General features: G+C 43.8%; 1 protein-coding gene across 1 annotated transcript in view; it reads left to right on the top strand.

Annotated features, from left to right (window-relative positions):
• LOC136420985 (myosin light chain kinase, smooth muscle-like) overlaps positions 1-24804 on the top strand; it is a 51474-nt gene that overhangs the window by 13352 nt on the left and 13318 nt on the right. The window contains exons 6-23 of the mRNA XM_066408128.1: positions 1072-1128; positions 10403-10517; positions 11109-11170; positions 13567-13767; positions 14356-14424; positions 14924-14999; positions 16231-16480; positions 17035-17140; positions 17744-17789; positions 18066-18278; positions 18852-18988; positions 19616-19791; positions 20669-20780; positions 21384-21491; positions 21981-22178; positions 22655-22762; positions 23138-23270; positions 24267-24461. Of these exons, the coding sequence (XP_066264225.1) occupies positions 1072-1128; positions 10403-10517; positions 11109-11170; positions 13567-13767; positions 14356-14424; positions 14924-14999; positions 16231-16480; positions 17035-17140; positions 17744-17789; positions 18066-18278; positions 18852-18988; positions 19616-19791; positions 20669-20780; positions 21384-21491; positions 21981-22178; positions 22655-22762; positions 23138-23270; positions 24267-24461 (2362 nt within the window). The remainder of the gene's footprint in view (positions 1-1071; positions 1129-10402; positions 10518-11108; positions 11171-13566; positions 13768-14355; positions 14425-14923; positions 15000-16230; positions 16481-17034; positions 17141-17743; positions 17790-18065; positions 18279-18851; positions 18989-19615; positions 19792-20668; positions 20781-21383; positions 21492-21980; positions 22179-22654; positions 22763-23137; positions 23271-24266; positions 24462-24804) is intronic.

The following is a 24804-nucleotide window of genomic DNA, read 5'->3' as shown; positions in this document are numbered from 1 at the left end:
CTCTGGTAGTCCATGTGCGTGTAACCCCAATGACAGCCCCATGCCAGTACCAGTACCATGCGTAACCCCCATGACAGCCTCAGCGCCAGTAGGTAGTGTTATCGTGTATGTGTATAACCTTCATGAGAGCCCCAACCTACGTGCATGTAACCCCCATGAGAGCCCCAGGCCTGCACCAGTCCCATGTGTAACCTTGTGTGCGTGTAACCCCCTGAGAGCCCAGCGCCAGTCCCATGTGTAACCCCCATCCCAGCGCCAGTCCCATGTGTAACCCCCATGAGAGCCCAGCGCCAGTACCATGTGTAACCTTGTGTGCGTGTAACCCCATGAGAGCCCAGCGCCAGTCCCATGCGTAGCCTTGCCTCCCGTCCTGACAGATCCTGACAGAGAGGACAATATTTATCCTCAACACGATCAAACATCGCGGGACCCCAGGATGAACCTTAACCGCACACACCGGGCTGAGGGTCGCATAGGGGACTAGGGGATCCGAAAACTGTCAGTGTTCTGTTCAACACCAATAGCTGTGATTTGGTTTCCAACATAACTGTTCTCAACAAAACGCCATGAGTGGGTTACCGTTTTCCATAGCTACATCATTGTATAGTTTCTGTGAAAGAATAAGTTTACTGTTATAATTTAAGATTGTTAACTGTTAATTTGGGAGAACACAATGATGCGAGGGTTGCCGATCTCTGGTGGTTTTGTTTTGTTCACCCAAGCTTTGTTGTATGTAATAGCTTGACTTCAAAGATAAACACCGCACACACAAGCTATATGTATCAATATGTTGATGGGGCTGACAGCACTATAATGATCTAGATATCTGAACTTGCAGAAGCAAACGCTTTTTGCATTAGTTTCTCCTTTTAGGTAGCCACATAAACCCTAACAGGACCCTAGTTCATGACTGCACATGTAGGTATGTCTGTAAGGCTTCTAAGAATTCTCCCACATACGCGACATGCAAAGGTTGAAGACACAGCATTTGTAAGATCACGGAAAGTTACCTGGTGTCCCGGTAACCCCATGTCCACCCCCTGTTCTAAAGCGCCGTTGTTGTCACGCCAGGTCGGAACGACCGCTCCTCGGACGGCAAAAAGACAGACTCCAGCTCCGACTCGGTAGGTAAGACACGTCCCCTTCCTTCGGCTTCTCACGCCTTCTTAAGACTCGGCTTCGCGACGTCTTGGCTCGGCTGACGCTTCTTTAAGACGGTTGAGGTGTGCCCAATTCGTGCGCGGCTTGTCCGCGTCTTAAGGATAAGCCTTAAGGCGGTCTTGGCTTCGCGGTAAGACATTGAGCTTCGCTATGAACTCTTGCCTGGCTTAGCTTGATTTAATGTTAAACTCTTGGCGTCTCGCTTAGAGCTGAACTACAGTCAAACCTGTCTATAGCGACCACTTAGACAACGTGGAGAAAATGGTCACAGTAAACAGGTGGCCATTATAGACAGGATTGGGTCAATGGGAGAATTATCAGTAAAAAAGGCCAGGTGAACATTATGTATGGAAAGGTGGTCACTAGCACAGGTTTGACTGTATATTGTAGGACTCTTGGCTTCTGGCATAGTTGAGCTATGTTGTGGAACCCTTGGCTCGGCTGCCGTGTGCATAGTGTGGTCTACAGTCAGCAGGACAAATATTGCCATGTGTTGAACTGATGTGTGACGCCGACATTTCTGTAGCAGGGTTCTGAACGTTTGCCAATGACAATGTTGTATTCTCTACTTGAGGAGGAGGTTTCAATCGTCTTTTCTTTTCAGTCAGAGTTTCTCTTCCAGTGTTTTAAGATGGTATTATATTTCTTTCTTTCTAAAACTTTATTGATTGTATCTCACCGGAGTAAATCCGGAAGAATAATGATGATGATATGTCTTTGTAGTTTTTTTGTTTGCAATTTACTTTGTCACTGATCGTTTGAGATGTGATGTAGCTGCTTGTAACTGTTTTATCTGGCAAAAGTAGTCCATGTTTTCTTTTTGTTCAAATTTTCTCTTCCAGCACTTTCAGATTTGATGCTCTTAACTTGTAGCTTTTGTTTTACAGTATTCTTTGTCACTGGTCGTTTTAACTATAATGTAGCTAAATGTGACTGTTTTATCTGGAAAAAGGAGTTAAAATAGACTAAAAATGTAGCAAACAATCAGACATGTTGGGACGGAGTGAGTCACATAACCTGTGCCCCCTGTGACCGTTACGTGCTCATATTTACCTCCACGTTAGCTGAAGTGACGCCGGTGACTCAAACTGTCAAAGCTAAGACCAAAGGGCACTAGAGCGCTCACATGGGTGGACGGGGGGGGGGGGGGATTGTTGGTACAACTTCTATCATATCCACCGTCCATGCACGTGTTTCTTTTGTCTTCTCCTATTTCTTTGTCCATTCCCTCCGAAAATGTCCCCAATTGTCTTTTCTTTTTATCGCGACATTTAACCAATACGGTACGCAATGCCGGAATGGCATATATCAACGGCACCTCTGAACAAAATGTTGATAAAAGACATATAACAGAAATATGTAACATAAATGGGAGCGTCAGAACGACCAAGTTACTAAGTCACTAGTATTTGGCACAGGATGAGATAAACATGTTCAATTTGCCCAATTCATTCTATCCATTCTTGTTTGTCCGTAACGCCGCTGAAAACTAATGCCAAAACACGTTAGAACTGCTCCATTATTGACAAGTGTTTGTCAAACTGAGACAGTTCCAAGATTCTTTCTTCAACATTTCTCGTCGTAAGTATAAACTCAGCCTAAGACCCAAGACGGTATGCCGTTCCCGTCTTGAGGTAGAACAGGAAAGACCTGCTCCTTTTCCTTCGCTAACCCAAGTCACTTGCCCTTTCGCTGGCATCTTAAGAACGCCGTTCCCGCTTGTTTGGTGCGTCTCCAGTGAAAGTAATAGTCTCTCCTGACCGAAACGCGATCGCCGATTATGTGTGGTCAAAACACGGCGTCTTGTTGAACCATCAGTCCCGAGCGGATGCCGCGTTGCGGCCGTTTGTTGAAAAATCGCACGGGGGTCTGTTGCCGCAACAAGACCGGCTGTTGTAAAATCTCCTGCGGGTTTGTTGTGAAAACGTTCCGTTCGGTGCACCTGCGCGTATTCTCCAAGCAGAGGTAAGATCCGGGGAAATTTCGACGTATTTTCGCGGTATTTTGTACGTTTTTCTACTTTTCCTCTTACAAGAGGAGGGAGACCCAACTAAAAACGGAAAAGTAGAAAAACGTATAAAATACCGCGAAAACACGTCGAAAATACCCCGGATCTTACCTCTGCTTGGAGAGTAACCTGCGCGGCGATCTGTGGGGGGGAGCGAGCGCCACGGAACGCTATGGGCAGGGAGGAAAGCAGTTTTAGATGTAAAGCTTCTCATGTTGGACTATGCGTCGGAATAACGGTATGCCTAAACACCTCACCCGACCTCACCCGACCTCATCCGAGTCTAAAATGCAGTGTACATGGTACAGGAACATTATTTGACGTTTTGGATACGTTAAATATGCAATTATGAATGCAAAACAAGCAGCAAACTCCAAGTATTTGCCAGTTTTTGTAGGTTACTCCGCTCGTTTCCAAGAAAGAAGGGTGATACGTGCCGTTTTGAGTATCATGGTCACGGAAAAAGTCAATAGTGCAGTCATAATAGGTCAGCCATCAAGCATATAAATGTGTCTCCGGTATCGTGACAAGTTTACCAATCTTCTACGGTGCTTCAGATGAATCAGACTTTTGTCAGAAACGAGATTTTTCGAGTCAAAGTTGATCTATTCTCCGCGGGGTTTCGCCATTGTTTTCAACCCAAATACGCACCATATGGGGGTTTCGCGGCACCCGTTAGAGAGGAGTAACTTATAAAAACGGGTAAATACTTAGAGTTTTCTGCTGGTTTTGCATTCATAATTGTATATTTAACGTATCCAGAACGTCAAATAGTGTCCATGCCCCGTGTACACTGCATTTTAGACTCGGATGAGGTCGGGTGAGGTCGGGTGAGGTGTTTAGGCATACCCTCGGAATAGCACATATTACCCTACTGTCTTTGTCCTATTTGTAAGTTGAGCACGATAACACGACAATTCTAGGGTGTTCTACTTTGATCATGTTTTCACAAAAGTTTAGATGCCATTTTGATTCTTTGCTGTTTGAGCCAAAATAGTTTCTATGTTATTTTGCCTCGAGAACAAACTCCAAAAGTGAACGACGCGACTAGCACACATATCCTCAGAATTTTGCTGACTTAACTTTGCACAACGTTTGAATGTAGAAGGACGATCTTAAGATAACACTTCAATATCAACCTTGACGAGCACTCAGGCACACGAGCTATTTCAATGTCAGCTATCTGCAGACTAAGGTTTTCGTCGCTTTGTTTCATTTTTCCTTGAGCACTTGGTGATCCATTTGGTGACAACAGCTTTTAGCTACCCCTCTACTCCATTCTACATTTGTACTCTGTATCTAGCTGCCCCTCCTCTCAAAAGAAAAAGAAACATACATACATACCAAACAATCAACCAATCATCAAACGTAATTGCAAAACAATTGTAATATTCTATCATAATCTTAATGGGAACAGGGACTACATAGCTAAGTTAAATTTTAAACAGAGACATTGTGTACATTAAACGTTTACGTCTGAAATAACGCAGTCTCTTTTAACAATGGCAAAGGTGAGCTATTCACCCTTCCCGACATTCCTCAGATCACGTGACGTGGCGCGTTCCTGTCGTCTGATTTGGCGGGTAACCTTCCAACCCGCCCGTCAGCAGAAACTGACGTCACTCCGATTCCCCGCGCCAAGCTAGGCCATATAAGGCCGCGGAATTCACCGGGTGGAATCACAGGTCTGACAACTTCTCGCGTGTTTACAGGGTTCTTAGCGGAACAAATGGCTCCATATCGGCCGCGTTTGTGCCCCGGGCTGGGGCTAGCCTCTACCAGTCTCCGCGGGTCGCTGGGAAAATAGTAGAAATCGGCCGAATAGAGTGAATAGTGTGCCAAGGGAGTTAGCTACGGAGAGAGGGTCCAATCTGCCATCCGTGGTTCGCCTATTGAGCTTCACTGTATAGCGGAGTACCCCTGGCATACTATTCACTCTATTTGCCGATTTCTACTATTTTCCCAGCGATCTCGCGGAGCCTGGTAGAGGCTAGGGCTGAGCGTGTTGTGTCACGTTAGTACCACAGTAGTTAGGCCAAACAGAGGTATTTTTGTGGAGTTCATCACTTTAAGATCAAAAGTCTAACTCCAGTTTTTTTTTTAAAGTGGGTCACGAAAACAAAATAAAGTTAACTATATTTTGAAAAGAAAGAAATCGCATATTTTGTAGCAAGAATCAAACTGAAAGCACAAGATGTAAAATTAATTCTAACTGTGATCATGATATTCTGGTACTGAGAATAGGAGTTGGCCCTGCCTTGATGTTTCCATTTTCCACTTCATGGTAACGTAAGATTTTGGCAAAGAAAGATATCTAAATTTATATGTGTAATTAAATTCCTGAGGTTTAGAAATACAAATGAAATTGAAAAACTTCTGACATATCTCGATATCCTGACATATTCGGAATGCCATGGCAGTGACCACGTAGTTCTGACCGGACGGCCACCCATGCTCTATAGAAACTGCCCATTTTCGAGCTCCATCTGTATTTTATCAAATAACCCTGTTTTGGCGTAAAAACAATGAAGACAGCCAGTCGTGAAACCGGCGCCTTCCCCGTGGAGTTATATTTAGACCGCCTCGAGGTGTTTTTCTTCCTCCGTCGATGTCTTGAGATTTTGAGTATCAAGAAGGCACCAGGTGCGGCGAGCCAAGACGGCAGTTTGACAGATTTACTGCGTCTTTTAAGACGCCAGAGTATTCTGAGGTCGGGCGATTAGAGGGTGTTTCGGTGATTCTGTGGGCAGAGATAACGGCAGTCGTCCTAACAATGCCACATTGTTGTTACATTGCCATATTAGCAATGCAAACTGTGAGAACAAAAACATGAAAATCAATTCCTCGCCGCTTCTTTACCCTTTTCGGTTTAAACTTAAAGGACTACATTTAAAACGCCCCAACATTAGATTGCCCAAATTCATGTCCATTCTTCCCGATCTAACTCAAGAGCTACATTTGTATCTACCACCTAAACATCGTGGCTATAGAAGGTACAAAACACGAGATACAAAAACTGCAAACTGGACGTTCTGCTGCTGCAACACAGAAAGCCGCTAGGGGGCCTGACGAGGGTACTGAGACGAGTAAAAAAAAACCGTCTCAAGTTTTGGGCACGTCCAAAGTTTGGGCTTTACGAAAATTAACAGCATTTGGCCCTGTCTCTTCTTCGTGACTGCTCCCAGGAGTGTTGGCTATTCAGCTTGATCGTTCGTGTTCCATTGTGACATAAACATGTTGTCAGAGCCGTCAGAAATAAACGGGCATCAGGGGTTCTCTGACGTCAGAGGTGTAATGCGTAGTCCCCTGTGGTCTAGCCTGGTCATCAGTCTCTGCAGGTCGGCTTAGGGGTGTTTTACCGGGCTCAGTGCGCTATAATGATCCATTTCTGTCAGCCCGTCTTCTTAGCTGGCATCACTGTGGCTACCCCGGATGCCAGACCCCCAATCTCTATCGAGTGGTAGATACTTTAGAGATTGGGGGGTCTGGCATCCAGGCTACACTGTGGCTGTGGCTGGCATATAGACTTTCGCCTCTTCAGGAGCGAACTAATTAAGCCAAGCCCGTAAACCCACCCCCGAGCGGGGTAATCTGTCTGGGCGGGCGGGCACCCCTCCCAGCGCCGTAGAGATACCTTGGAGCTCCCGATGGTATGGGAAACATCCCGCAAACCTGACAGGAATGTTGTTCCGTGCGAGGAGCGTGATAGTGAACGGTTTAGGCGAGCAGCTATCTTATCAGTAGTTCTTGCGTAAAGCAAATGGAGCAAAAACTGTGCCAACCTGACTCTAGATCTTCGTATACGTTGTTGAAAAATGACAGTCTTCTGAGGAGAATAGAGGCTAATCAATATATGACTTTTTGGTCCTAAATACGTCTTAAAGCTAGAAATGCGCATCCCCCTCCCCCACAATATACTGTGATAGCCTCCACCAGGCCTTCTTACGGGGGAAAGGGATCGTACGATTTGTTAAAAAAGGGAATAATTGGCCAGGAGAGTACGTCCACGGTTAGGACCCCCTAGCCTTTGTAGTCAAACTGGCCAATTATTCTGCCCATTATGCTTCGGTCCCATTTCCAACCCGGGGCCCGGCCGGGCTGTTTGCGAAACGAAAAATGAATTAAAAACACATGTCAAGAAAATACCCAATTCATGTTTAGGAGTAATTTTTTTTACGTCTAGTGCCTTTTGTTGTCTTTTATATCATATTTTTCGTTCCCGCAAGCTGCCCGGCCGGGCCCCGGATTGGAAATGGGACCAAAGCATTAGCCAGCGTAGTCAGTCCGGTAGAGACTAAAGCCCCCCTCTCACTGGACGTTGCTGCGGCTGATCGAATTGACAAAGCACTCAGCGAATTTCATCGACAAAAAAAGGATTTTCAAGCTTTGTGTGTTTTGCTGTCTTTTTTTTGTCCTACTTGTACGTGAATGATATTCCCATTATAAAGTCAAGGGTAACAGAAATCCAGTTTAGGACGCAGCGACGCCGCCAGCGTGCCGCGGGTCCAGTGAGAGGGGGGCTTAACACTCTGCCCAGGCTGTCCCCTCTGTGACCTGCCCTGCTGTCAGCCGTGTTTGACCGGAGCTAAGTGGTGCACAAGCGACCTTCACGAGCCAACTAACGTCTTAAACATAAATCACGGTCCGCCTCCTGACCAAGAAAGGACCCGCCGCCTCTGTTCGTGTCTTAAAGAAAGAGTCCCGACTCCTGATTTCTTCTCGGCTTTTGTGAGGCTTTGATTTTCCTCTCCCTTTCTGTGCTCGGAATAGCTGTTTAGTTTACCTTCTCCTTTTCCCGGTGTTTGGGCAAATTTGTTTTGCGGAGAAAGCACGAGTAACGTAGGCTGGATGCCAGACCCCCAGTCTCTGAAATATCTATCGTGTGGGGTATTTTATAGATTGGGGGTCTGGCACCCAGGCTACGAGTAACGGTGTGGTCACATTTAGCACGATTCTAATGCGGTAGAATTTTCAAATCTTTTCAGGCAGGGCGGAACAGAAGAAAAAAAACACCGACAGAAAGACAGCATTTTTCGTGACCAAAAAAACGTTGATTGACATGTGCGCCGTACGACTGTTACCTCAGAATTACCCTCTACATTTGCTGGGATACTGGAACACACAAACCGAGGCAAGATACTGAAAAATGTCAGATGACATCAGCGTTTTAGATAAAAAGACAGCCGAAACAGCATTTTCTGCAAGGCTTGCTAACTTCTACCCTCCGACATGAGTAAAAGAATGCGCGGCAACATAGTGGAATTTGACATACAAGTCAGAAGGCATATTCCACATACCTCCGCGCACAGATGCTCTCAAACCCTGTCACGTACACCTTGGATGGTTTATGTAAGATTTACATCTGAACTTCGGCAGACCACCGTAGGTTTGGGAGAAATGGATTGGAATGCTGCGTTGTAGGGAACATATATCACATGTGGTATCTAAACGCACTGACTACTTTTATAATGGGAACGCAAAGCCATAATTAAGAACGAAGGACTACGAATACGACTTTTACCAAGACTGTTCCCGGTGGAAGACCTTCTGTCGTACATGCAGACCCGTTATACGGTGTCTTCAATTTCCCACATTGACACAAGCATCGAGAACGTGCAGCTTCTGTGAAAGAACCTTTATCTACCACAGGTAGCCGGCTGCTATTAACACCCCACTCCTATTGCCTGTCAGGTAGGCGTTACATTATGCCGCAGTAGGTTTACAACAGAAAATCAAGACCATACTTGGCGCAACCAAGGATCCGTAGTTCAAAATTCAGTTGACTTGTGACAGAAAGGTTTATCATTTTCGACGGTCGGTCTGACTGAAAACCCTTCGGTAAGAAAACGGAACGTACACGACCTCTGTGAATGGGCCTTTATCTACCACAGGTAGCCGGCTGCTATTCACGTCTGACGGCTGTTGAGCGTCAGGCAGCCGCGGTGGCGGACCTGTCAGTCCACCTGCCAACTCGCACCGCTAATTAACCAGCACCGCATTCACTCCCTGTCTGTGCAGTGAACGTAATCTCCAAGCAGATCTATAGGTTGCGTAGACCGTATCAAACTGGCAGAAGAAGTACGTTTTGCAACCCTTGGATTGCTAAACAAGCTCCTTCTTCCAGTTGGATACGGTCTTGGCAATCCATTGGGCCTGCTTGGAGACTACCGTGAACGGGCTCCACGGTGCAGTGCTGAAGGTAGAACAGCATCGAGTACACTATTCAAAAGAAGCATTCAGCTTGCGATTCTATTTGTGGAACTTTTGTTTATTCATGAGAAGTTCAATCAGCCTGCAGGTCGCTTTTCATTGAGGTCAGGAGAAGAGAGGTAAGGGTCGGACAAAATATAATACATAAAAGGTACAGATCGCATCTAAGTCCTAATAAATCTGTAAACATACATCATCACACATGCATGGTTCAAAACACATGATAGAGTGAAATATGATCCTTGCCATCAACAGTCGCACAGACTTACGTGATCTTTAACCTTCTCCCTGCTGCCTAACTCTGTAACCAATAGGGGATTGGGTGCCAAACAGCTACTTCAGTGTGCTAAAGGTTAAAGCCGGCGTCACACTGCATGAAAATACCTCACTCGCGAGCTCTTAAGGACATTTTCGGCAGCGGTACGCCCGGTGTCCGCTCGGTGTCCGCTCGGTGTCCGCTCGGTGTCCGCTCGGTGTCCGCTCGGTGTCCGCTCGATCACCGCCCGATATGTAGGGATCGACCGATCTTCGCAGGTCATGATCCCCATAAAATGCAACAAACAGGGTAGGGTCGATTTTTAGGTGAAGACTACGCTTGACTCTCTGGCAATTTTGACATTATTTCAATCTTCTTAATTTTTGATCTTCTAGCGGTTAACGAATTCAACAATCACCAGTAGGAGTCCCCATGTTAACTTTGTATATTTGTGTCCATGGCGTGATGACGTCACTGACGTCAGGGAAAGTGTAAGGGGAGAGAAAGTACAGCTGCTGTGAACAAGCAACCAGCTTGTCGTCAGCGTTGCTATTGGCAACCTGGTAACGTCATCATGGTTGTGTCTGATTGTTGCACAGGTTGCAATAATATAATGGTTGTGTCTGCTGTTACAGCATGGAGATCCACCTCCATGGACAGCAGCATAGACATGGAGGGGGGCTCTGTTGTAATGGTTGTATCTGGTTGCTGTACATGGTGTAATATTTGCTGTACAGGTTGTAATGTTGTTGTAATGGTTGTTACAGCATGGCGATCCACCTCCATGGACAGCAGCAGTGACGCGGACCGGGTGGACAGGAAGATCCAGGCGCTGCTCCAGACCGGGCGGCAGGAGACGGCCAAGCCGCCCGTCTTTGTCAGGTTTGCATTATACTTCAGTTTTGTACATCAAGGACGTTGTAAAACAGCTCACCAATAAGCAAGCTCCTTTGTGAGGCTCTAGTTTGTATGAATGAATGAGTGAGCGAGTTGTTATGTGAGTGAATGAATGAATGAATGAATGAATGAATGAATGAATGAATGAATGAATGAATGAATGAATGAATGAATGAATGAATGAATGAATGAATGAATGAATGAATGAATGAATGAATGAGAGTTACGCCTACCAGTAAAAGACCTATACTTCATCTACATTTCCTTTCCTTTGTTACCATTTTAACTCCTCGGAAGGCCTAAGTAACCAGTCTACAGTGTACATGTTTCCCAATGTGTCACTACCAGTATCTGATTACCCCCACAGATGTAGTCCCTGGTCAGTGTGAGTGAGTGAATTTACGAATGAATAACTACACATTGTAGAGATGAAGGCCTACCAGAAAATATCTACAGGTCTTTGTTACGCCAAGTTGGTTACGCGTCACCTTCTTGTAGTACATTAATGATGCGGGTGGCCAATCTAGATGTTTTTCCCAATGTGTCGCTACCAGTATCTGATTTTTTCCCCCACAGGAACCTCCGTGATGTGGAGTGCGTGGAGGGGAGCGCCGCCCGCCTGGACTGCTCCGTCACAGGTCAGGGGTCTTTCATGTTACAAAACATACACACACAATCTGCTGCAGTACCGTAGGTAATCTCCAGGAGGCCCATTCTTAAAAATGACCTTCGTCTCCCCGATTCCTTCCCACTTATCAAATACTGTATCATGAACATCCATTGACAGCTTCGTATGAATCATGCTGTTTGAAGCTCCAACATAGCTCAAACTCATTTACCTTACATACGGATTAGTCTCCTTCAAAGTCTCAAACAAGATCGGACCCTGCGGTTCCAAAAGTCCTGCCGCAGTATCTTGGAAAGCCGCTAGGGGCCGATCAAATAAATTCTTTATTTTGCCAACACTACAAACATTCCAAAAAAGTCACATAATTCTATCCACCCACAGCTTCTAAAATTATTCTATTCACAAACACACAAACAAACGCGACCAAAAACACATTACTTCTTGGTGAAGGTAATAAACAGGTAAAGTGCACATGTAACAGATAAAATAAAGTAACATTGCCAAAACAGCGTCAGTCTAAAAGCATTCAAAGTACTGTACTTTGAAACCTTTTTTTATCAGTCCATCGCATCTACATGTACATGGTTTCACACGTTTTCAATTATTTTGATACATTAGAATGACGCCATGCATACAGTTAAGCTAAAGGTGGTCTCCTTTTTGTCTGGTCTGTTCTCCAATGTTGACTGCTGACCGGTCAAGACTTCCGCTACTGTTTGTCCGATGTTTGGGTCAGTGCACGTGTATTACAGGTGGGCTGTCCCTCTCTGGGGTTAGCAAATAAACACACACAGGCTTACAGGACACTGTTACACCGCATCAGCAGATTACATGTGTAGGTGTTGATCTTGTTCTTTGGTTCATGGTCCCTATTGTAGAATTTAATGATACCAAAACTGAAAATATTCTCAAACGGCAAACAGTGCCACAGGGTTTAGTAAATAAACACACACAGTCTTACAGGACGCTGTCACACCGCATCGGCAGATTACATGTGTAGGTGTTGATTTTGGTGTTTGATTCATGGGCCCTACTGTAGAATTCAATGGTGCTAAAACTGAAAATTTTCTCAAACGGCAAACAGTCAGTGTCACAGGGTTTAGCAAATAAACACACACACTCACAGAGGCTTACATGACAGTGTCACACAATATTAGGGGATTGCAACATGTGCAGGTGTTGCTGTAGTTGTTTAACTTAACCTTCTCCCTGTCGCCTTACCCTATGACAAATGCATGTATCATATGTTAGACTATCCCTCTCTGGGGTTAGCAAATACAGAGACACACTGCTCAAAGGACGATGCCACACTACATACATCAGGACATTACATGTGTAGATGTTGCTGTAGTTGTTTAACCTTCTCCCTGCTGCCTTACCCTATAACCAATAAAGATTTCGTGTCAGTGGCTACCTTAGCAGCATGAGGGTTAATCAGAGGCCCCTTTTGTAGAATTTTGGCACCACAACTCAAAATGTTCTTTAGAACAAACCGACAAACCATGCCACGTGTAGATTAGAAAATAAACACACGGGCTCAAAATATGACAGATTAAACTTTTTATAAGGAAACGTTACTTTTCGGACAAAAAGTTAGCTTCATTTGACAGCATGTTTTTGAGAAGATGAAACGCTTTATCTTACAGCACTTTAGCTAATCATATGAAATTGTATTAAAAATTATTTCATTTTAGTTTGACCGTTTTTGCATGTAGAACAGTGACAAGAACTAAACAACAGTCTAGCAGAACACCCACATTGACCCCATCTTTAAAATACATCGATAAGAAACATTGATGAAGGTTAGACAATCAGGTAATAAGATACACCAAATGAGTGTTACTCAAGCAACTGGATAAAGTTTTGAAACAGTCAGACGTTTCAGACAGCATCCGCTATCTTTCGTTAGTGACTAAAGGGAAGGAGTGGAGTAACTAGGTTTTATGCTATTGACAAGAAACACTCCTGATCTCTTGCTCTCTCCCACTACCGTCTGCTCCATTACCAAACCCGTGAGAGCATTTGTTACCAAACTTGCCACACTCACCCCCGTCTGTGGCAAATGTTTCAACACGTGGCCTTTATTGTGGCAGCATTGTGGCGAAACCGGACCTGTCGGCTAGCTGGTGGGTTCTGTAAACGGTGCTTCCGTTACGTCATGCTGTGACGTCAGCGCGTCCTTCTAACTTACATTGGGCCAAACAAATCCCATTGTGCGGTCGGTGTTCCCTTTAGACCACAAATCTAATGCGACTGAGAAAAAAAATATATTTGGCCGCATTTGTATATTTTAGAATTTAGGCTTTTATATATTTTTTTATTTCTGTCAGTCAATTTTTGGAGAATACTAGTAGTTTATTTTTCATTTTATAAAATGACAGGTGTTTTTACATCGTCGTGTTCCAGGTATTCCAGAGCCGGAAGTGACGTGGTACAAGGACGATGCGGCGCTGCATGACAGCCGGAAGTACGCGTACGAGTTCGGCGAGGACGGTCACGTGTCCCTGGTCGTCCGCGACGTCACCGCGGAGGATGATGGGATGTACACGTGCGAGGCCCAGAACGAGGCTGGAAAAACGTCGTCGTCAGCAGAACTCCTTGTAGAAGGTAAACATAAACTTGAGAATATTTCCTGATGTCACCAATGTTTACCTTGGTGTTTGAGCAGCATTGAGCAGCCATTGAGACACTGACCAAAAATCTCAACAGCAGAAATGAATTTTCTTGATAAAGAAGTTTTTTGTAACTTTTGTGTATTGTTGTCTTTCAAATCATAAATAACTTTTATCAGTTCATCAAGTCATTGTATTATGATCATTATAGGTCTCACTAATCCAATGTTGGTACATAAAAATGCGCAATGGTCCCCATTCTGTGGAAAAGGCCCTTTAACCTCCTTGATAAAAGGAAACATTATCAGACCCCAGGACTTTTCCTGACTGCTTTGTACCACTCATCTCTTCTTGGTTTAGGAATCTGTAGAATTTATGTTAGATGTAACCTCAACTTATTTTCCTGATTTGATTGAGTTCAGATGCTTTGATTAACTGTCTTTATTCTTTGTTAACTGTCTGTTTCATCTACATCCAAAATAGTGAAAATATAGAATCTGATTCTACTCTTTACCTCCCTCTCTCCCCCTCTCCCTCTTTCTATCTCTTTCCCCTTCTTCCTTCCTCTCCCCCCTAACCCCAGGAGTCAGACCCAAACCAACTCACCAAACTTCAGATGAACACACTGCAGAGGAAGACAGTGCAAGCACAGGTATAGTTGCCATGGTAACACGGTTGCCATGGTCACGTCCTGACATGCTAACCTTGAGACTTCACCTTGCATGTCTTGAGATCACACTTGCACCTTAATCCTAACCTTCCCTCCTTAATGACTGTACCTCTTACCTGCAACTATTGTTGAAGGAGACATGTCATCATTATTGCATGCAGGCATCTTTAACAAGTTTCCTTTCGTGCAGTACACTGTGGACGGACCAGAAAATGTTGAGGATTTAAGCAGAAAAAGATTAAATGTCTTGGGGTATCAGGAATCACAGACTACCGGTTCTAGACGCACTTTGGATGTTTATGTTTGATACTAGATCTCTAGCTGAAGTATTAATGTCAAGCCGAGTGTCAAAAACCCCATTGGAAGTAAGACCCAGACACTAGTGCCATGAGACGAGAAAGAAGACAGACTGGTGGATTGCTTCATGATGGGATGACAAAACTGTTGATTCAATTTTGCTGATTATTCTCATTCTTCCTAGTTCTGGATGAAGAGGATGATGATGATGATGTAAGCGACCTGCCATCTGCTGCCAAGCAGCCTCCATCGTTAGTAAAGTAAGTATGATGTTTCACAACATTGCTAGTTATTGATAGATAATCAATAAGTTATTCAAAAATGTATTCTCCTTTAATGATTTAAACACAAGATTTAAAAATCATGGTCTTCCTATTTTTGTAGTTTAAATAAACCCGCAAGACAGTGTTTTTCACTTCGTTGCAGATTTATGTGTCATTATTAGACGGAATTTCCCCAGTTTTCACTGCCGAATGTTGGCTTTCCTTTAGTATCTCCTACCTTTTTTGGATATTTCAAACACAAGATTTAGAAATTATGGTCTTCCAATTTTTGTAGTTTGCATAAACCCACAAGTGTTTTCACTTTCTTTAGGATTTATATGTTATATCAAGTGTGATTTTCCCAGTTTTCATTGTTAAATGTTGGCTTTCAGTCTGTTCTCCTTAAGTATCCCCAAGACTCTTAAAGACATGCAAGGATAAAGACATGCCAAGCATTCCTTATCTTGCTTTCTCTAAGAGGCATGCAGGTGTCTTTAAGAAGCGTGTAAACAGTGTTCAGTACCGTAAGACCCAACCCAAACAGAGATGTAACCAGTCAGCTCTGTGCAAATATGTGCACCCTCCCCAACCCCACACCTCTCCATGGGTCACTGCCGGGCCTGGTGTCAAACATGTTGAAGAGTTTCTTCTGTGCCATGCAGGCTTGTTGGACCGTAGCAACTCAGTTTACATGTCAGAGTAGATGTTAGTTACAGAATGTGTCTCTTTTCAGAGGTGGGCTGTTTCCATTGTGTTTAGATACAATGTGCATTAACAGGGCTCATTATTTTCCAATTCAGCTGCAAATAGTTTTGACTGTAGACACTGTGGTATAGTGATACCTTTGATAAATTGAAAACTTGATAATAAAAGAATTAGACCATTAACTTAAGGTTAAATATGTCAAATTTATATAAACAATACAACTTTTAAGTATGAAATGTTTAACCAAACATACATGTAGGCCTCACTGAATAGCTTTAAAGAACGGTTGCAGTCAGATGTGCAAATTCTAGGTGTGACAAGCCCTACAGTGTAATATAACCATCTGCTGCCGCGCTGCTTACCTGCATGCAAAGCTGGTGTGTTACGCTGAAGGACGGTTATATCGGCTATACAGATACAGATAGGCTTAACTTTTGATTACACTATGCTATGCAATAGTAGCTAAGCAACTAGTACATTTTGTATGTTTTTTTTTTAAAGAAACAACTTTATCTCTTCCCAGAATGCCCAGTTTCCTGACGCAGGCGCAGGACAACCTGCCGCCGCAGAAGGACGACCGGGATGCCAGACCGAAACAGTTCCCGCCAAAATTCCTCATCAAGCCAAGGTCATCCTCCGCCAAGATCGGGGACTTCGTGAAATTCGGGTGTAAAGCGGACGGGAGGCCGCCGCCGGAGGTGACATGGCACAGAGGAAACCAGCGAATCAGCGACGAGGGCAGGATTGAACTGTACACAGAGTATGGAACACAGGTGAGAGACCAAGTTCCAATGCTGAACTCTTTTGCATGGTTGGAACATAGGTGAGAGACCAAATTTGAATGCTGAACTCTTGTACATATTTGGAACATAGGTGAGAGACCAAATTTCAATGCTGAACTCTTTTGCACAGTTGAACATAGGTGAGAGACCAAATTTTGATACTGAAATCTTTTGCACTGTTGGAACATAGGTGAGAGACCAAATTTTGATGCTGAACTCTTGTGCACAGTTGGAACATAGGTCACAGGGAGATAAAAATGTCAGTGTCCTATTTCCTATTCAGAGTATTGGAACACAGTGCTGAAACATGTTGAAGGAATTTTAAAGAATAGTTGACAGGAATTTGTACTGTTTTTTTTTAAATGAAGAGATGTTTTCCAGAAGCCTGTTTCTTTATTTCTTTATTAGACTTCTCAATTTACAAAACGAAGGGGAAGACAATACAGGTGATTACTCACCTCTGATAGTTGTCTCCAATGCAACCTAAAAAGTACATTTAGTAAATAAGGAGATTTGCTATCTGATGGTTTCTCCTCTGTCTTTAGTATTTTGAGATCAGCGAGGTGGAGGCGGGGGATGCGGGGGAGTACACCTGTGTCATCAGTAACGCCATCAGCAGGGACGTCTGTATGTTCAACCTCAAGGTGGAAGGTGAGCTCAGGGAATACTCAGATTTTATGCCAGACGAAAGGAAGAGAGTGAACCATCTGAAATTGTCTTCACTTCATTAACATATGTGTTCAGAGTTTTGGTATAAAAGCTGGTTCTGCCAGATCTTTCCTGAGTCACTTACGAAGCATAGCGGATGCTGTCTGAAACATCTGACTGTTTAAAAATCTTATCCAGTTGCTTGAGTAACTACATTTTGGCGAAAGGAAGAGAGCTATAATCTAATTGGCCCTTTGGTGTCTGGACGCTGTTACACTAAGTTCGTTCACCCCTGATCACAAGGTGGCTGCATGTAAGGCAGCCAATCAGAAAGCAAATCGTGCACGTGGGGGAGACCTTCTCAAGCCAGTCCCACGCCTTTTTCGAGCCTTTGGTTTCGGCATTTTAGTCAACAAAAATCTTGGTATTCCTGCCAAAACCTTTATCTTGTCAATTGATGATGGGTCTGTTGACCTAATAGCTGGAGTAAGTCAGTACATTCCTTTGTGATGATTACATGCCTTGACATACTTGACACTTTTGATTTCTCTGTTTTTGTCTGGATCTTTACAATAAAGTTACTATTATTTTCTGTGATATCTGCAGGTGTGCCAGACCCAGACCCAAACATCAGGACCAAAGCTACAGACAGGTACGTCAGCTTCAGTTGTGATCTTTGCACTTTTATGCCCGATGTTATTTGGATTCAACAAATCCTTTCAAAACCAAGAAGCTATTGTCCCTTAGTTATCTTACTTTGACAGAAGTGTTCTTGTTCGTTATTATTTGATAATTATGTATTGCAACTTGTATTAGTTTCTATGATGGCTTTTCCGTATAGAACATCTGAGTGATATCAACCAAATTTTTCTACAGATGTGAAATAATACAATTCATGAAGTTTGTACTTTGAATTGATTTATTTCAGTGGAAGCAAGGGAAAACCCGAAGATACAAAACAAGGCACGTCTTCAGAACCTCCCAAACCGTCACCTTCTACCACCCCGAGATTCCTTGCCAAACCGACCTCTCAGACCGTGCAGGAAGGCGGAGACGCCATTTTTGTCTGCCGCGTCTCGGGAGAACCTCGGCCGGAAGTACTCTGGGAACGAGACGGGGTCGCAGTGAGGAATGCTGGGAGGTTTGTTTGTTTACTTATTTATTTCACCTGAGGGATACATATACCCTAAAAGGCGTTTTTCAATGTGCCCTGGGCTTTACATCATCTCAAAGTTACAACAAAAATAAATTAAAAAGTTACGCAAATCACTCAATGATACAAAACCAAAATAACTTTACTGTACATAAAATCATACTACCAAATACTAGTAAACGAAACAATTGTGAAACCTCAACACAATATATATATAACGTAGACACGGACTATGAACCAGCTTGCGCCCTGCTATATGTTGTATGTTGTAGCAATTGTATATTGTTGTACCATAAATATGTAATGATAACGTTATATGTTGATAGAGTCATTAGGACTCAAATGACTGTGTATCTCTGTTATATTGTATCTGACCCTTACCTCTTCCCTCATGACCTCAATGAAAAGAGGCATGCGTGCCAATTTGAGCTTATCATGAATAAACAACGGTTTAAAAAAAAAAGTAAATAAATAATAGAATGAAATAAGGATTGAAATCAGGATTGACATTACAGGTTTGATTTTGATTTGATTTGATTTTGATCTGATCTCAAATTTAAGGTTTGAGATTTTCAAGGAGGACGACAGTTTCCACCTGGAGATCTTCGATGTGAAGCGGGAGGACGCAGGAACGTTCGGCTGTACCGTACGGAACAGCGCGGGGGAGACCAACTGCTCCTTCAGCCTGGGGGTGCACGGTAAGCAGTGCTCTTGCCACGATTTTATCTCAGCGTAATTTCAAAACACTGGGTCAGCCTAAGGGAAATTCAAAGATTATCTGTGGGGGCCTGAGATTTCTTTAGACCACATGTAACTAGGAGGATTTTTTTTCGTTGCCTGTCCTTGGTGCTGATTAGTTACTGCAATCCTGTCTTTGGTGCTGATTGGATAATACAAACCTGTCCTTGGTACTGATTGGATAATACAGACCTGTCCTTGGTGCTGATTGGATGATACAGACCTGTCTTTGGTGCTGATTGGTCACCTTTCATGCTGTTACAAGTTCCTCGGAAATGTCCTCTTCTTGCCATGACCACAAATAGATGTGTGATATGTCAGTAATGTTCTCAACAAGTTAAAGGCATGAATCTTGAGAGATAGCTATATACCCAGGAAGAAGCAACATGCACAAGAACAGGCCTCTAACAGCTTTCTTTCAAGCTATTTATAGTAGCTGTTGCAGTTTTGTTTGTAACTTAGTTATCACAAAATAATTGGGAGGGTAGCTCCTTGCTTTGGTAGCAAATGCGTAATACATGTACTACATGTATTATGTCACTGTAATAGTCCTATAAATGTTTCTAATGATTTTTGTCACCCCACAGTTAAGGCGGTGAAGTCCGTAAAGCCGTCCTTCCAACTGAAGTTCTCGGACACGGAGGTGATGGAAGGTGACCCCATCCGCCTGGAGTGTCAGATTACAGGCGAACCCACCCCACAGGTCACATGGTACAGGGACGGGAAGGAGGTCAACGACCTCAGGACCACCTACACCAACAAGGTGGCCATTTTTGTTTCCTATTAGACTGTCTAAAATCTGTCTTCACCTTATATATATTACGCACATCAATTCATAGCTGTTAGTTCAAAACCTGCTGTTTGACAAATCTTGCTCAGTGTCACTGATGAAAGTTAGTGGATGCCACCTGAAAAACGTCTGTCTGTTTCTAAAATCTATCCAGTTGCTTCAGTAACTGTTTTATTGCATGTTTATTTATTTATTGGGGTGTCCCTGTGGTGTAGTTGTCTGTGCCTTCTGTCTCTCACCACATCTGGTTCAAATTACTTGGACTACAAGGACTGGGGTTCTAGTCCCAGGTAGGACACCTCTGAACAAGAGGCGCATTGAGTCATACCAAAGACTTTATAGAAATGCTACATACTTCTGAAACAGTATGGAAGTTAAACACACTTCACTGCCAGTGGACTAGCCCCCTGCTGCAGTGATTGCACCACAGTGTGGCTCAGGGCTATGAAACGGAGATGGGCACCGCCCTATACATCAATAATGGTGTGGGAGGATTTTAACTTTATTTATTTATTGGTTTGGGTGTGCAGCATGCACAGCCAGGGCTGCCCAAATTGCCTATGGCTATGACTATCACAGAAGGCTAGCCCTGCTGAGGGCTCTGTATATGGCCTCCGTCGGTCAACATTGACCATGGTAAAATCCTAATTCACAACAGCCCTACAGCATCGGCTATGGCTAAACAGTCCTATACGAGAATGGTAGTCTCTGCCACATAGGTCACACTGTAAGCTGTCTTCTACAATGGAATCAGACTTGGACAGAATAACAATCAAAGACAGTATTCTAAGTACATAAAAACTGTTTTCTTGCGTCATCAGTTGCTTGAGTACCTGTTTTCTTGCGTTAGGTGGCGATGCTGTGCGTGGAGCGAGCGCACCTGGAGGACGAGGCTGACTACACCTGCAAGGCCGTCAACGCCGCAGGTGAGGCCAGGTGTACCGCAGAGGTGCTGGTCAACGGTGAGTTCCTAAATTCTCTTTTTCACAAATGCATCATTGTAACAGAAATCTTTTAGATTGTGGCCACTTTGAATTCTTCAAACTCTCATACTTGATATCCAAGATACCATGTTACATGAAGAAGTCCTACATTTCATTTTTTTAGATACTGCATGTGTACTGAAGTTTTGCAGACTGAGAGCATGCTTCTCTAGATCTGATATCCCGTTGTCTCTATTGCTATTACCCCCTTCCCCCAATTTCAAACTGTCGCGCATTTGCCTTGTTCTGAAAACTGTTCTCCCTAGATCTTGTACTTTGTGTTCTGACCCATTTTTACTGCTTCCACCTTGTTCCCAGAGTTGTTTCCTTATTTGTTCTGACCTCAGTGTTCTTGTTCCCAGAGTTGTTTCCTTACTTGTTCTGACCTCCATATTCTTGTTCCCAGAGTTGTTTCCTTTTTTGGTCTGACCTCCGTGTTCTTGTTCCCAGAGTCGTTTCCTTATTTGGTCTGACCTCCATGTTCTTGTTCCCAGAGTCGTTTCCTTATTTGGTCTGACCTCCATGTTCTTGTTGCCAGAGTCGTTTCCTTATTTGGTCTGACCTCCGTGTTCTTGTTCCCAGAGCGGCTGCAGCTGGCCCCCAGCGGAGAACTTCCCGTCTTCACGCTCCAGCTACAGGACATCGCGGCGCAGGACGGGCAGGACGTCACGTTTTCATGCAAAGTGTCAGGTAATCAAACCCTACTTTGCGATGTTCATGGCTTTAAAAAGAAACAAAGTCACACTCTTAGCAGTCTGGCAGCAAACATGAACAGGAAAACTCAAAACAGACTAATAAGCAAACTGGTACACCACAGCTAGCAAATTGTGCAACAGAATTGATAGATTTTCCAGTTTGCAACTGTTTAGATTTGTAGTGTTTTTTCTGTTTAACAATGTATTTAATTTAATTGATTGATTTAGTTGTTATAATCATTGTATTGTCTTGAATATGTGGTGCCTAAAATCATTTATTTGAGTTGACATTGTTCATGATCTACCGCAAAATAACAGAGAACAGCAAGACCCATGTTATACCATTGCGTAGGTTATTTCTTTTTTATTATATGTATTGATGTTAAGTTAACTTTATATACATTTTATTGTCTTGATTGCATTTTTGAAAAAGATGTTCTTGTGTGTCTGACTTGCAGTTTACGTTTCCACTTTTATATTTCAGGCACACCTGCGCCGAAGGTCTCGTGGCTGTATGAAGGAAAGCCAATCAAGGCCAGCGAAGACTTCCAGGTGACATCACAGGGCGAGGACCAATCACTGCACATACCCGAGATATTCCCCGAGGATGCTGGGATGTACGCGTGCGTGGCCCAGAACAGTGCGGGAAAGGTCACGACCTCGGCCAAGCTGAAGGTTAAAGGTCAGCAGAATCTTTTATACTACCTCTGAAGAACCTGTCCTTGGTACTGATTGGCTACAAGAAAGCTGTCAGTGATGCTGATTGGTATTGGCAAATGTGCCCTTGGTGCTGATTGGCTAATTCAAACCAAGCAATGATGCATATTGGCCACTGTAAACCTGTCATTGGTGCTGATTGGCCACTGTGAACCTGAAAATGATGCCGATTGGTTCAAGCAAACCTGTCCTTGGTGCTGATTAGATATTTTGATAACATAGATGTGTAGTATGTCACTGTGACTGTCATTTACTTTCGCATGAACTTCTTTTTGCAATGTTTAAGTTCTCAGTTAAAACTATTCTATAGTACCCTAATAACTCCACTGAAGTGTAAGCTCACTGTGAAAACTGAGAAAATAAAACCGTTTCTACCATTCAAAGATCTACACTGCGTTGTAATGTTGATGATGTTTATAACGTGACTATTTCTCCCTGCAGCTCCAGCCAAACCTGAGCCAGTCCCAGAGCCAGTGGTGAAACCCAAGATCCCCAAACTGAAGGAAGGACCCCCCGTCTTCCTGAAGGATCCGCTGCCTCAAAATATAGGTAAGTATGGGCAAAAACCATGTGCATTCTACATGTAATTCTCCATTTTTTCATCAGTTTTGTCCATTGTTTAAAAAAGAATTATGCTGGAAACTCACTGGTAGCAGCTTCGAAGTTGAGCTCCTGGTTCCGATTAGTTGGTCACTGGGAGACTCCGGATCAATCCTGGGCCAGGAAATCTCGTGCCTATGTACCAGTAGGCACCACAAGGGTCAGAACAAATGAGCGAATGTGGCAAAGCGTGCTATTTGACATTTCAATTGTGTTGTCCTGTGAACCCCACAGAAGAGGGGAACATGGTATCACAAAAACAAATAACAGGGTGAGAGTTGTCCTATGTTTGTTCATGACTTTGTTTTGCGCTGAACTTTGCAGAAGAGGGGAACCCCCTGTCCCTGACCTGTGAGGTGTCTGGCCTCCCGCCGCCCAAGGTCGAGTGGCAGAAGGACGGGAAGACGGTTCTCAAGGACAAGAGGGTCAAGATGAAGAAGGAGGGAAACATCTTCAGGTGAGACACTCGTTTCTTACATTGTGTTGAAACAGCTGAACTGGGAAAGTAAAGATTGTGAACAGAAGAATAGGCTTAAAGGATAGACATTCAAAAAGCAACTGGTTGATACAGAATTGCAATGACTAATAGCAATTGCAAGACAGGTTGATTTCTTTGGGTACATCTATTCTGAGAAGCATTCTATATTGTATGGAAAGTTTGTAAAGGGACAGACAGCTGAACTCAAAAATTGTGTACTGAAAAATAGGCTCAACAAATAGACAGAATTCAGCTTGATGATACAGAATTGACTTTTAACTGCAATTACAACAAAGTACAGTATGATTTCTTAACCCTCTCCCTGCTGCCTAACTCTGTAACCAATAGAGAATGGGGTGCCAAATGACTACTTCGGTGTGCTAAAGGTTAAAGGTACTTGTATTCTGAGAAGCATTCTACATTGTGGAGTATAGAAAGTTCACATAGCTTACATAGTCCTCCTGCTTCACTGCCATGCTTGCATTAGTGTCTGTTGTACTGTGTCCTTCCTTTGTCTGTTTATCCATCTGTCTGGTATCCAAACCTATATTATATGATAGCTGCCAAGTCTCCTCATCTTCTGACGCAAATTTGGACATAAATACTCGGCAGCTGTAATAAGTTTGGATACCAGGCTCTCCCTTGTGTGTGTTCACTCACACAGACGGATGGTAATCTCCAAACAGACCTTCCAGTGGCAAGACAGTCTCTATTTTCTACCAGACGCTGCCTCGGCACACGGACATTTTCTTGCCATCAGAAGATCTGCTTTGTAGATGTAGATTAGCATCCTCCTTTATCTGTTCATGCATCTGTCTAATCTCCAAGCAGATCTACGGTGGCAAGACAGTATCGGTTAGCCACCAGAGGCTGTTTTGCCCCATGGACATTATCTTACCACCTAAACATCTGCTTGGGGGCTAGTGTCCGTCCGTGTGTGTGTTCACCCGCCTGTCTGTACGTTCCACGCCGTAGGCTTGACATCACCGCAGCGCTCAGCACAGACTCCGGTCGCTACACTGCCCTTGCCTCCAACTCACTCGGCTCCGTCTCGCGAGACGTGACCATCGCGGTCAAACCGCTGGCCGAGGAGACCACGGACTACAAAACCCTGCTGAAGAGAAGGTACGACTCACAAAGACAAACAAATGGTCAAGCCAGGCCGGTATTGTATGTTCAGGGACCCATATCCAAACCATGTGTGGTGTGCAATCATATTTAGGTATGACAGGCTGTTCAGTGTAATATAACCAGCTGCTGCCACGCCACGTGCCTGCGAAGCTGGTGTGTTACACCCAAGGGCTTTTATACCGGCCTTACAGATACAGATACAGAATCATATCATCCCACTCCTTTGTTTTGTTTGCTCAAATGTCCGCTATGTATCCCCTCCCCACATTGCATGATAGCTCCCTACACTACTGGGCTTTTGCATCAGCAAGCTATAAAATGTGCTTCTTGCAGTATTTTCATTACCATTACTGTAAATGCAGAAATGTTTATGGTAGTTTTA

This window comes from Branchiostoma lanceolatum, chromosome 15, assembly GCF_035083965.1.
Source record: "Branchiostoma lanceolatum isolate klBraLanc5 chromosome 15, klBraLanc5.hap2, whole genome shotgun sequence".
Lineage (NCBI taxonomy): Eukaryota > Metazoa > Chordata > Leptocardii > Amphioxiformes > Branchiostomatidae > Branchiostoma > Branchiostoma lanceolatum.
This window is presented reverse-complemented; position numbering and strand designations above follow the sequence as displayed.